General features: G+C 41.9%; 1 protein-coding gene across 2 annotated transcripts in view; it reads right to left on the bottom strand.

Moving 5' to 3' along the window:
* Positions 1-14,426, bottom strand: part of kcnd3 (potassium voltage-gated channel, Shal-related subfamily, member 3) — a 117,169-nt gene that overhangs the window by 17,268 nt on the left and 85,475 nt on the right. For both annotated transcript variants that reach the window (XM_034207493.1, XM_034207494.1), the window contains one exon: positions 4,470-4,638. In XM_034207493.1, the coding sequence (XP_034063384.1) occupies positions 4,470-4,638 (169 nt within the window). The remainder of the gene's footprint in view (positions 1-4,469; positions 4,639-14,426) is intronic.

Raw genomic sequence — 14,426 nt, 5'->3', positions numbered from 1 at the left:
TAGACCTGGATGAAGATGGATGTGATTGGGGGGGTTGGGAATAGAGAGAAAAAAAGAGAAGAGAGGAGGCTGGAAAAGGCTGAGGGACTAATGCTGCTTCCTCTCCTCAACAATAATTCCCCCTTCTTTTTCCTCCTGTCTGCTTTACTTCGGTCCTTTAAGTACTGTGAAAGGAAATCTTGATTGGCTATTCAATTTTACTCTCAATTAAACATAGCCTTATTCAAAGAAATTATCTGAGGAAGAATGGATTTTTCTGTGAAATAAAACAATGTGCCGGTTTTTAAAAGATGAGGAAATGACGTTTTGCTATGCTAAATGACCAGTGACACTTGCTAAGCGGGTGGCATAATGGCTGAGGTCATATGTCATTAAGGTTACGGAACATTAAAGAACAATATATGTTATGCAGACGGTAGTAATGGGGTATTGAAGGATATGTCATGCCTGAGTAATTCATGGATCAGATGGGACATAAAAGATCACAGTTGCCATTAGCAATAAAAGAGCTGCATATACAATGGTAATGGCTCTATCATAAACCCTCTGCACACGCATTGCCATATTTTATAGTGTAAGAGATCATTGTCTGCCAAGCAAGAGTCAATGAACATTACATTAATGAGATGTTCTGTACCGTGTTAAGAGCTGAACACATGTCGGCAGCATTTGTTAGAAAAGGCAATAAAATACATTGCAGTTGCTACAGACCATAGTATAACGCAACATTTCCGCTACACGGAACGGGAGGTATGGCTTAGGGCTGCACGATATATCGCGTTGTGACGATAATCGTGATATGCGCATGCGATTAAAAAAAAAAAAAAAGTAATTTTTTTTTTAGGACTTGCGATATTAAGTAGGCAAATTAACTCAAACACGTCATGTTACGATTATTTTGCTGCTTGCTACAAAAGGAAAACTTGCGCGGCTCTCATGTCAGGGGTACTTGAGTGAGTGACATGCACACTCTGCATGCACAGCAAACCACAATCAAATCTCCAAAGCAAACGGACCCGGTGATTAAAGGTAAAAACACTGAATAAAGTAGTTTCATGTGTTTCTCCAGGGCAGTTTGGCGCTGCTAACCGAGCTAGCTCAGCTTGTTGCTCTGATAACTTAAGATCCAGACGTCCGTGACTAAAATCCTTCATCTGGTTAAATATGGTTAAAAAAATACCAATTGTATAGCATTAAAGTTCAAGAAAGGATGGTTTAGGGGGAAAAAACGGTATTTTCTTCAATTCCTGTATGTTTTCATATCGCAATATATATCGCAGGGGGAAAGAAAATCGCAATGTCAGTTTTTTCCAATATCGTGCAGCCCTAGTGTGGCTCAACTCCACTCTTTTGCCTCGCTCTTTTTTGGTTCAGTATTAGTAAAAGGAGATTTTTTTTGACCATCATTTTCTTTCTCAATCCAACCAAGACTTTTAAGATATGGCAGCCCTTAAAACCACGCCTCACAATCGAGTGTAGACATACCTCTGTTTGGTTACAGATGAAAGGATTTAGCAAGAGTCTCATTGAAGATTATATGACAGCACAGTTACTGGCGTCACTACGACAGTCAGCTTAGAATCCACCAAACTCTGAGGGGGGAATATGCATAGTGGAAAATAAAATAGAGAAAATACCTTGGTATAAAAAAGCAGTTTAGTCAAGGCTAGTCAAATCATGCAGTGAAAAATGAGGCATATATCTCATTATGGAGCTAGGATCCATTAAAGGATCTGAAACATTTAATCAGTATAATTTATTATCTGAACCAAATTACATGGCAATCTAACCAAAAACTGTGAATATTTCAATTAAAGATGACCCTTATGGTGGCACCAGATGAAAAGTCAGGGGGTCAAAAAAGTAATTAGGAATCCTCTTCTGGGAACAATGGATGTATGAATTAAATTCCAAGCCAAACCATAATAGTTTTTGAGATATGTGAGTCTGGACTAAAGTGATAGACACGTTATAATACAGTACATAGCAACACAGCTGGCATGGCTTAAAAGGCGGGGAGCAAAGGCCCTTTAAGTTACCAACCAGTAGGGACGTGAAATCAAATAATTTCCAAAGCATCATCCACTCAGAGCTAGCACAATATGTAATACAAGACATCCTCCACTGATCTTAAGCAAATGAGCTTAAATGCTAAATAACACTTAATCCTGTGAGCTAATTAAAGACAGAGATGGTGAACAGATTGCATCTCCTCAATGCTCTAAAATATCACATTTGCAAACCAATCATCATCCTTGGCACTTAAGACCTTGATTTGCCGTAGTAATAACGCTCTCAAGGATCAAGGCATCCAGGTGGGATATTATTATGAAGGCAATGATAAGGCGTTTGAGTCATGCTGTTATGAAATAGAGAAGCCTATCTGTTGGATTTATGGGTACTTGAGCAAATTGCTGACCTCACTGCGGGCAAGCCAGGAAGACATACAAGTGCCTTAGAGAGTCATTTAGTAGTGGTTAATGACGACAGCAGTGCCAGACTACGCTGGTCAGTTGGAAGGTACTTTTGGACGTGTACGAGACATTGTTCCGAGACATGTTTTGACCGTTGCAGCGCACTGCAGCTGATTTAATAACACTCTGAAAGGTGGGTTCGGACCAAGGTCTACAATTGACAGGAAGTAAGGTGCATGCACACACACATGGATTCATGCACTTAAACAGATGCACTTGCATATACAAGCAGACAAACACACACCTTCCTTCCAGCCTGCATCTGGGTGACAGCTATTTCAGGAAAGCGCACAGCATTAGGACATGCTTCGCCTCCAGCTATCCCCCTTTCTCTACCCCTCTGCTCCCTCTTTTCCTCTGGCCTTCCTCCTCTCCTCTGTCTCTTTTCTGCGTCAACACTATACATCTCGTCGGCTCCAACCTGTTTTCAATCTAGATCATTTCCCCGACCTTTCAACCCTCCTCTCCTTCCGCTCTGTGTCTTTTCGTCCTCTCACTCTTGGCTGCTCAGGAGTCCTGACAAGGTTACGGTTAGTTAAGACTAGGCAGCGGTCAGGCCACGGTCGAACTACAGGACTTTAAACAGATTTAAACTACAGCCAGGGAGCATGTGCCGAGATGGATGGCATTAATCACAGAGTGCAGGGAGAGGGAGGGAGGATGGATGGAGCAGAAATGAGAAATAAACAAAGGGAGTAAAAAAGCTTTGCTAAGAGAGGTGTGAACGAGGGTGATGAGAAAGAGGAATGGACTCTGAAGATATGTGTCAGTGTGTACTTGTCTGCCATCTCCAAACACTACTATCTATCTTAGGAGAAAAAGAAAGTGTCAGCCTTGCCTTCAAGCTGTGATTAGCAGCCCAGTTTTGTATGCAAGCCAGCTGATGCTTTACCTTGGTTTGCTCATGGACACACCAACACATTCTTTAAAGGTCTAAAGCAGGGGTGTCAAACTCAATTTCATCGCAGGCCACATTAGCATCATGGTTGCACTCAAAGGGCCGGTTGTAACTATATAATTATACATATATAAATATATAATATATATAAAATAATGTATTATATTACATTATTGCCTCTGAATTGGATTATTATCGGATAGGGTAATAACTTCGTAATTAACTACGTCTGAAAGCAGAAGTCCAGGGCATAATTGCAAGTCTCTTCATGTCACAAAACGAGATGCATTATGGGACATGGGCAAGTTTATAATTTATAGTTTATGGGCAACCTGCTTCTGTAAAGTGGCATGTAACCGTCTAATAAACATATTATAATCTTTGCAAGCTCTTGCGGGGCCACATAAAATGAAGTCGCTGGCCGGATTTGGCCCCCGGGCCTTGAGTTTGAGACCCCTGGTCTAAAGGCTGGGATATTAACCCACAAGAAGATAGTATCTTTAAATCTTCCACAGTTCAAACACACCTTCATAGAATCCATTTAGAATTACATGCCCACATGTTTTATTGCTACACTTACAAGGTTACATTCTCCTCACAAGGACAACATCATGCAAAGATGAAAAGTTGCTGATATTCACTTCTTTGACAGCTAGGTTTTACGCTCAGGTTTTTTGATGAGATTGGAGTTATAATAACATTTAGCTTTTGGAGTTAAAGGGGATATTTTGTTTCGGAGGGGGGTTGGTTATTTTACATAACATAATTCAAGTTTTTTCAAGGTCAGCGCAGGTCATTAGTTTCAATGTTGTATAATGCAAAGACTTTGGAAATAGATTTTAAATCTAGTCTTTTTTGTTGGATAACTGACTCAGACAATCTGTTCCTTAAAGACTCAGTGGGAAGAACTGACCAGATTTGATTGACAGTGACCAAACAACCAACAACCTTTTGAATCAAGCTTTGAATAAACCTTTTTTCAACCTAGCCCAGACGGGAGAGAGACCTCAGAGTCCCCCCCTCCCCCCTCTGAGGGCTGGATGTCTGGAGGTCCAACCCTCTGAGGCCAGGTTAAAAGGAAATTAAATTGTGTTCACCTGAACTTTCTGCGCCCGTCGTTTGTCTTGTCTCTGGTTCTGGTGATAAATGCGGCTGAAGTTGGACACGATGACAGGGACGGGCAGCGCAATTACCAGCACCCCACTCAGCGAGCAGATCGAGCCAAAGATCTTCCCTGCAATCGTCTTAGGAACCATGTCTCCATACCTGTGAGAGGTGAAAGGGAGAAAGAGAGAATCAACTAACCAGAACGTCTCATAATGTAAGTCTATATGTGGTAGCTCAACCTTTGATTCATGCACAGTCGACTGTAGGTCATTCACATCATACAGGAAGACACACACACACACACACACACACCCACACCCACACACACACACACCCACACACACACACACACACACACACACACACACACACACACACACACACACACACACACACACACACACACACACACACACACACACACACACACACACACACACACACACACCACACACACACACACACACACACACACACAAAGAGCTCAACTAGCAGCCCATTCATTTCTCTGATAAAAGGCTTCTCTATGCTGCACGTGTCCATCCCCTACCGAGTTTAAAGCTTGACCTGCCGACACTATCCCACCCCAGGAGAGAACGAGAGGCTCCCACCAAACGCCCCTCTGTCTCTGAACAGCCCAGCGAAGAGACTGAGAGCAGACACTATTAACCTTTAGAGAAGAGAAAGAAGAGGACACCGTGAATGCCAGGGGTGATTTAGCCCAATTCAATTTGAAATATTTGCAAGTCAAAAGCAATCTTGCATTGACTTCAAAGACAGAGAACACAATAACTATATTACCCCCGCCCCCCTGTTTTTTTTAAAAGGTGGAAGCCCGACTGCGGGAATAAACAGTGTAACTAAAGAAATTCAAAAGCTAAAAGAGCACGACTTAGGTTGGAAAAGCAACCTTTATTTCGAATGGTCTTCATTTCTTATTCATGAGTAAAAAGTGCAGGTGATTTGTTCTTGTTTTCCAGCTAAACAAGAAGTTCGACTGAATTTATTAGAACTGACTCCAAGTACCACTACAAATAAACCTTAAACAAAAAGCCTTTAAGCGTTACATATGATTAGGTAAAGAGTGATCGTGGAAAGATCTTTATGCTAACATTAATAAGTTAGCATTTCGAACACAAATCTGTTCTCCTTCATAGTGAGTCGTATAAACCTCTAACTCACAGTTAAAATAATTACCTCCTCAGTTATTGCAAACAATAACTGTCCCTTTGTATTCATAAAATCTATTTAATCGTATGAAAAACCACCTTGCTGCAGTCAGGCTTGGCGCGAATAATTAGGACGTCGTTTTTGTTGACGAAAATTATTATTTCAAACTAAAATCTAATTGAACAATTACTTCAAAGTGCTGTACATGTTGCAGTGTGCATATAACAACTTCTCTTAAGTAAACTGGCAAATTATACATGATTCATGGACACACCTAAACTGTTAACATATCTTTTGCAAATGTGCCGGAGAGGCTGACAGGCAAAGTTGCAGCAGAAGCAAAGCCAGACAGACAGAAACTAAATGTTGCAAGGGAATATGTCTCTTCTCCGGCTCGTCACACTCATCCTTGTAGAAAGCAATGTGGCGTGTCAGAAACAGTGAAAATTCACAGAGATATGCTGCTTTCAGGGAGCTGTAGTGTGAATAAACCCCGGAAAGGTGGAGTTACAGGGATGTTACGCTACCGTCATGCACTTATGGAATCACACACACTCTACACAGGACACCTCCTAAAATACCAGTTGATATATTACTATTAAGGAAGTGCACATTTAATGCCAAATGTATATATTTGTATACAGTATCAGTGGTATAATTTAGAGTACTGTAAATGTCTGTATGTATTGTATCCTGAAATTGTTGTTTTTTACTTGAGTCATTTATGTATTTAGTATGCAACTCCACTTCAATTCAGGGAGACATATTTTACATTGAACTCAACTACATTTATATGGCAGGCATTGGTACTATATATACACAGATGTACATTTTAGAACCTTTTATGAGCATATCAAATACTATGCAAGTACATTAAACTACCCAACATTATAAAATTGGTAAAGGTCCTTTGAGTGAATATCTGAATCCCTCTTCCACCACATCTTGATAAAAACGAATGCAGTCAATGTGAAGAATCCTGCTATAAAACGGACTTTCCAGAAGGTTGTAATGTTTTGTTTTTGTGAAACTGCTTTACAGACACGTTGATTCAACATCATTCTCGAGGCTGCAGTTATAGTTGCTGTTGAATTGAAATAGGTTATCATCACCTACACCTTTTTTAATCTACAGTATATCAACACAAAATGAACATTATACCTCTGGTAAATGTAGCATTCATTGCAGGAATGTTGTATAATACTGAATTAGTTAAAGCAAGTTGGACCTAATACAACAAAGTATATGTACATAAACATAAAAAACCCACATGTACATTCCTCTTCGCACTGATCTTTCATCACCACTGTAAGCTTCTGTGTGACAGATGGATATATTTTCACATGAATGCTCACAACATTAGGATGGAACAGCTTTTGCAAAGGTCCCCTGACACATTTGTAATATATATGAAAAGGCTATGTAGAATTAAAGAGTGCACATATATAATCAATCTGTTACTGCTGCAGTAATATGGCATGCATATAAAGAAAAAGGCAACTATTTTACACAATCGTGCACAGGCAAAAACATTCTATATTAAAAATTATTCTAAAACAGAAACTTGATGAATGGTTACTGCTGTGTTACTCTGTGTCACAGAGACCTGACGAAATGAGAAAGAGGCGAAGATGTGTAGAAATGATATTAACCAGTAAGAACAACCCTAACAATCGTTTTTTCAAGTGTTCCAGATACATGTTTTTAAATAGCACTCATGAAATTCATCTACTTTGACAGATCTTAGAGAATAGTGCTGGTTATTTGAGGACTTGGCAAACAGTACCAGAGGGGCTCTCCATAAATGAACACAAATCTGCTTAGGAAGTTGTGCTCTTGATAGTCTTTTCATAACCTAATGAAGCACCACTGTACTGCAAAAACACAGACACACACACACACACACACACACACACACACACACACACACACACACACACACACACACACACACACACACACACACACACACACACACACACACACACACACACAACACACACACACACACACACACACACACACACACACACACACACACGAAACCTCATACTCATTAGTCGCATATTTTGGCAAAAACAATCCCAATATGAAGCCTTTTAAATGGAGGATATAGCTTTTTCGCATCAACAAAGCAAAGCACTGCCCACACACGGTGAACCACTGGTCCGGAGCCATAACTGAGACTATACTCACAGACCACATTCATTGTCCCTTCCCAGAACTTTAATGGTCTTTCTACCCAAATTAGGCAATAACAATCCCATCAGTGCAAAGGCTCTATCACTACAAAACATTTATCTGCTCCTCTCCTCTGAAGATGTTTCCATTAGGAGGAATGAAAAGCTAAATCATATTCATCTGCATGCCTTCTTTAATGGGATCCTATCAGATCGCCTGATATAGGCCCTCCTCTCTTAATCCTACAGTCAATTTGCTGTTTCCATTTAGTCAAGCTGGCCTGTCTCTGCTCTGATGATACCATCTCTGAGACATTATACATGGCATAGAGATAAAAACCAGGCTTGCACACGTTAAAGAAAAAGTAAATTGGTGTAAATGTTGGCATGAAGGGAGAAATATTTGCTCAGCAGATGCAGTGCACCCCCGAGGTGTCAGCCCTTGTGCTCCCTGTCATGCACATATACACACCGTATGAGTTTGCTGTATATTAAATGTACACCCTCACATGCAAATGCACACACACACACACACACACACACACACACACACACACACACACACACACACACACACACACACACACACACACACACACACACACACACACACACACACACACACACACACACACACACGTCAGTCCTCGGTCAAGGTTGTCACATCCCATTGTTGGAGGGCCGGGTCTCTGCGGGTTACATTAATAAAGCCTAGCGAGGATAGATGGGGGTTATTGAGCAGGACTAAGTGCTCTTGTGAAGGTATGTGTGAGGGATTGGCTTGTCCAAGATGGTCTGAGGGATGACAGGCACACACATTTGTGATGATGGCAGGTCATGTCATGTCGTGTCAGGTCACTCTCTTAAATACCTGCTGTGAAAAACCTGACCAGCATACAAGTATCATAGAAAACAACAAGTCTGAAGGTGGAAATAATCAAGAGACTGCATTCACATATAGTGTTTGTACAAATATATATACATGGTTTGTAAAATATATGATTCTTACAGTAATTGTATTGTTTGGGTATACTATGAAAAACCTGCATGATAAAGTGTACATTAACTGATCTGATCACAAATTAAATATTTATTGATGGCAATTGTGTTCACTTTGTGGAGCACAAACCACTTTTATGCATGTGCTGCAACATCATAATGCCATTGTATTTCCATCTTCTGAACAAGAGCTTCTGTTAATAAAAGAGAGAGGTAGGCAGGAAACAGCCTTATAAAGTGTTGAGTGTTGGGGTTCCATTTACAGACCAAATCCCATGTGATCTCTGTGCAATTTTCCCAGTTCCCTTCAGATTCAGCCTAAGTGCTTCTGTCTGGACCACAATCCCTTCACCTACTGGAAGAGGCAGAGTGTGTTGTGTTAGTGAGCGGGTTGTTTGTCTACCAGGCTTGGAATTTCGCGATTTTAGGGCCAAGGCCATTTGGCCTTTGGTCTCCCGTATGAATAAGCAATACTTTGAAATGCAAAAGTCTGTGTGCTTGTGTGTACGAGAGTCTCTTTAATAAAACATTTCAACTCGAGCGTCAAATTCGCATGACGCGTTCTTGCGGTAGCCAATCAGCAGTGAGGATCTCAGCCACTGACGTTAGCACACAGAGCTCACAGCTCCTCATATATCTGTTCAGAAACTGGACAAAAGTGAAACAAGTACAAACGATAGTTACGGCTCTAACTACGGTTCTATGAGTCCCGGATGACCGCCAGAGGCGGTGCTTTAAGCACTGGATATGTCCATCGCGCGCATGCGCAGCTCGAGTACCAATAACAACAAAGTCACCTGTGACCCACGTGATACCGGCTATATCAGCCGGTGTCGTCAGAGGATCTGTTCCCAGAATCTTCTCGCCAGCACACAAGAATTCTGAGTGACAGGAAACTCTGGCGGTCATCCGGGACTCATAGAACCGTAGTTACAGCCGTAACTATCATTCTATTTCTTCCCTACTGACCGCCAGAGGCGGTGCTTTAAGCACTGGATGACTTATACCAACAATGTCATGAAGAATCCAAGCCCTTGCTCACCACTGGAAGCAGCGGAGCTCGGCAAAAGGACCACGCCCAAAGAATGGGGAGTGGCGACATTGACCTGATGACAACTGGAGAATGTGCCAGAAGACGCCCACGACGCCGCGGCGCAGATGGTCTCCAGGGGCACCACCCTCAGGGTAGCCCAAGATGTTGAGATGCTCCTTGTAGAGTGGCATCTCAGCCCGATGGCAGGGGGCGGCCACTGGCCCCGTAAGCCTGTGAGATGGTATCGACAACCCAGTGGCGCAGCCACTGGTTAGAGGGCATAACCTCCTTTAGTGCCGCAAGGGCAAGATCAAGAGTTGCTCCTACTGCCGTATACAGGCAGTAGCCTTGATATACGCCCTTTGGGCACCCCCAGGGCACAGCAACTTCGACGTGCCGTAATCCTGAATGTCAAAGCGTGCCAGCTGGGCAGGCTGATTGAAGTGGGTTTGTGGAAGGACCCCGGGCAGGAATGCCACATTTTCCCAAAGGGCAACGCCTGAGAGTCCCACCTCGGGCATGTATCGTTTATGGAGAGGACATGCAACTCCCCAACTCGCTTCCCTGAGGCTATGGCAAGCAGAAATGCTGCCTTCGTGGGCAGCCACCTAAGCCCCACCTGGGCCAGGGGCTCGAAGGGAGGAGATGATAGGGCAGGGGTCGGCAACAGGCGGACCGCGGTCCGGATCCGGACCCAGACGCCGACCTATACGGACCCGGAGCTATAATCAATACATTAATAGGGGATTTTTCGGCGCCTCCCGCTTTTTTAATGCTGATTTGGGTAACTTGTGTAATTCGTGGAGAACAGAAGAGTTTTCGTTTTGGGGGTGGGGGGTGGGGAGTCCGTCCGTCAGTCCGACTGATGGACAACTTCTCACTTCAAAAAAGAAGAAGAAATCTAGACCGCAAAAATAATTAAACAAGCGAGTACCTGTTTTTCCTGGCCAAGGACAGGTTCCTTGAACACAACACGAGCGTAACGTGTCTTCACGTGGTATGTCTCGTCTGAAAGGAGTGCTGACAGAGCACCGGAACGCCGCTCAGGCCCTTCAAATATTGCAATACACATAAGGAGCCGTACACATGCCACAGTGTTTACGTGGCTGTGTCTTTAGTTGTAAGCACAGTGGCGATCTGTTGTTATTAGCAGGGTCGGCGTCATGGGGGGTCATTTGCGGGCCATGCCCCCCCCAAATGAGTCACTGTGCCCCCCCAACGCAGGGTTGGCAAGCCTTGCCACTTTGCCGTTTTTTTTCTTTTTGTAATCATATAAGTGAAAACGTTTCAACTAAAGGTTTTTTGTGTGAAATACATCAGAAATAAAGAATACAAATATAAAACACAGCCTGAGGTGTGCTCACTGCTGCTCTCTGATTGGTGTGTTGCTTGACCAATGACCCCCGACCTTTTTTTTGTTATCATTACTTGGCTGTGTGTTTAGATGAAAGCTCAGTGGCGATCTGTTCATCTGTTACACTGATTATACAGTAAAGCCATCGAAAATAATATGATATACAATACAGTACAAGTACATGGGTCTCTGTGTTTCATTCAAGCTCGGCTCTCTGTGTGTGGCACGAGCGCATTTTGTGAGTGCGCGAGCGGTAACGTGGAATGTTGTTGTTAGCTTCTGGTTAGCTAGCTATGCTAACGGATATAAAGGGCTGTTTCTACACCAAGGTGGAGGAGAGTCCTCTCCTGTCAGACTGTGAGGATCTTATAACGTCAGCTCAGTGAGGTAAGGACTCTCTCAGTGTTTAGATAGTTCACTTTAGTGTAGGTTATCTCAGTGGGTCTCAAACGGTTTGGTCACCATTTATGTAAGTATTTTCGAGGAATACCTTTATATGATCATTATAGTTATTAAAGAGAGAATAAATTAAAAACGGGTATGAAATACTATAGGACAGTAACACAAGAATACAGTTTAAAAGGGGAATGATTAGTAAAATATCCATAAAGAAAAAGTAAATCTGTGTACAGTTCTGTTTCATATGGATGCTGAGAGATGTAGGCTATCCATAGATCTCTTCATTTTGCTCTCAAAGTGCACCAGATTGATGCATTTAACTTCAATATTTTAAAAATAATCTTCCCCGGGGAGCATGCCCCCAGACCCTCCTAGAGGAGGTTAGGTCCACCCCCACCTAAAACATGTTCACATGGATAGGATACTAAATACATTTGGACACTTTTTATATGGTGGCCTATGTCCATATCAAATCAAATCAAGTTTTATTTATATAACACATTTTTCAACGATTTTTGGTGGAGCCAAAGTGCTGTACATATAATAAAAAATAACCTACAGTAAAGACACTTTACAGTAAATACAACAGCACAGTTTGTGCAGAATATCAGTATGAGAAAACGACACCCTCTGTCCTTATATGTTTCTGTTTTGGTGGTCGTGCCACAACCGTGCATGTATGCACAAGTCATAGGTGCGCTAGGAAATAGCACTACACCCCTGCAATGTGTGTGAAAGACAATAGACTTTACAGCATGTTTTTTTAAATTGAAGTTGCGTTGGTGTTTGTGTGTTGGTTGTTGACGGCAGTGTGTGCCCCCCCTTGGTAAATGATTGCCCCCCCATTCGATTTGTTCTAGAGCCGACCCTGGTTATTAGCATCTGGTTAGCTAGCTATGCTAACGAATTTAAAGAGCTTTTCTACAACCAGGTGGAAGAGCTCTCTCATGAGAGGCTCAAATAACCTCAACTCAGTGAGGTTAAGGCACACATTGATATGATCATTATAGTTATGAATGAGACTAAATGAAAAACAGGTATAAAATACTATCTGACAGTAACAAAAAAGTTGTTAAAAATAACAAGAATAGAGTTTAAAAGGGGAGTGATTTGTAAAATATCCAAAAACAAAAATCTGCTTACAGTTCTGTTTCATATGGGTGTTGAGAGATGTATCCATACATCTCTTCATGTTGCTCTCAAAGTGCACCAGATTGATGCTTTTAACTTCAATATTTAATATTCCCGGGGGAGCATTCCCCCGGACCCCCCTAGAGGAGGTTAGGTCCCCCCCCACTTAAGTCATGTTCACATCATGGATAGGATACTAAATACATTTACACACATCTTGTGTCCATATCTTTCTGTTTTGGTGGTCATGCCACAACCGTGCACATGCATGCATGCGCGAGTCATGGTGAGATATCTGGATTAAGAGGTTGCTTTTTCTTTGCACAGCATGAAAGAAAGGCCAAATGAATGGGCTGTGGTTTTAGTTTTTTTAAGCAGAGGTTGAGTTCAATCATTTGTACGGCCCTCGGAGGATGTTGTAAAAATTGAAAGGAAAAAGTTTCCCCACCCCTGCTGTAAATAATTATAAAAACCCTTGATTTATAACTTAACATCTCTGTCTCCTATTGATCTGAGTATATTATAAAGAAAAGCCAGTTAATTGAAGCATTATAGCGCAGGCCTTTGTCAGATGGTATTACGCAGTTTTTTTTCTGCTTCGAATAGTTATCTCTTTTTTCACCATACCTGTGTTTGCATCACTGTAACCAATGAGCACCTGCATGTGTGTATGAGAATACAGCCCTGACACCATTTCAGCCCAGATTTACAAACTCCTGGCAGGACAAGCTCAAGCTCAATTCTCGCACTGAATAAAAAAAAAGTGAGTGAAGGACTGCAATATAAGAAGGAAAGAAAGATACACTTTAAAACTGTTCAATTGTTATGATGTGTAAAGACTGAAATTGTTCTATAATCGGCTGAAACTGTCAAGTCATGCTGTGAAACGGTTAACAAAGAAAAAGGGACACTCAAGCTGCTGCTACACTTTATTTTATTTATCTAAAATTAAGCACTTTTAAGATGCACATATTTTCAAAAGCTATTTTATTTATTTTCTCTATTTTATTTGTAAATGCAGCCCGAGAGGAACATTACACATATCCACAGTATTTACTGTATAGTTCAATGTTAATAGACAATACAATATTGTTGTTTTTGAATTGTACTTTCTTTATTTGATTGGCAGTCAGTTGTTGATTACATGCAGACGTTGATAAAGCTACATGTCACTTCAATATATATCACACTAATTCATAAAGCAAGTTAGACATTTTGATGTTCCGGACCTTTGCATGGGGACATTTTCTCTAACTGGACCTCGTTGAATTTTAGTTGAATACCCCTGTGATAGGGCATCCGGCTGCAGCAGGGGCAGGTCCCAAGCCGGAGCCCTCGGGGTGCTAGGGGGACGCTGCCGTAAAAAAACATGTTCGGGTCGACGGCGCCACGGCGGGGTACCACAGGTCGGTGTCCCTCTTTATGAGAGGGGCTTTACGCCAGCGTCCCCCTAGCACCCAGAGGGCTCCGGCTTGGGACCTTCCCCTGCTGCTTTATTTCTTTCTTTAGGACGTTGTTGTGATTGTGGACAGAGTATATACAGGTTAGTTTATCCTGATCGATCCAATCTCCATTCAGAAAACACGCATTTTAAAAGGTTTTTCGCCTGCCGTCTTGTCTGCCCACTTAAAAGCATTAAAGCATGGTTTTTACTAACAGTTATCAGTATTTTGTTACTTCG

The sequence above is a fragment of the Gymnodraco acuticeps genome, unplaced genomic scaffold (genome assembly GCF_902827175.1).
Source record: "Gymnodraco acuticeps unplaced genomic scaffold, fGymAcu1.1, whole genome shotgun sequence".
In the NCBI taxonomy this organism is placed as follows: domain Eukaryota; kingdom Metazoa; phylum Chordata; class Actinopteri; order Perciformes; family Bathydraconidae; genus Gymnodraco; species Gymnodraco acuticeps.
This window is presented reverse-complemented; position numbering and strand designations above follow the sequence as displayed.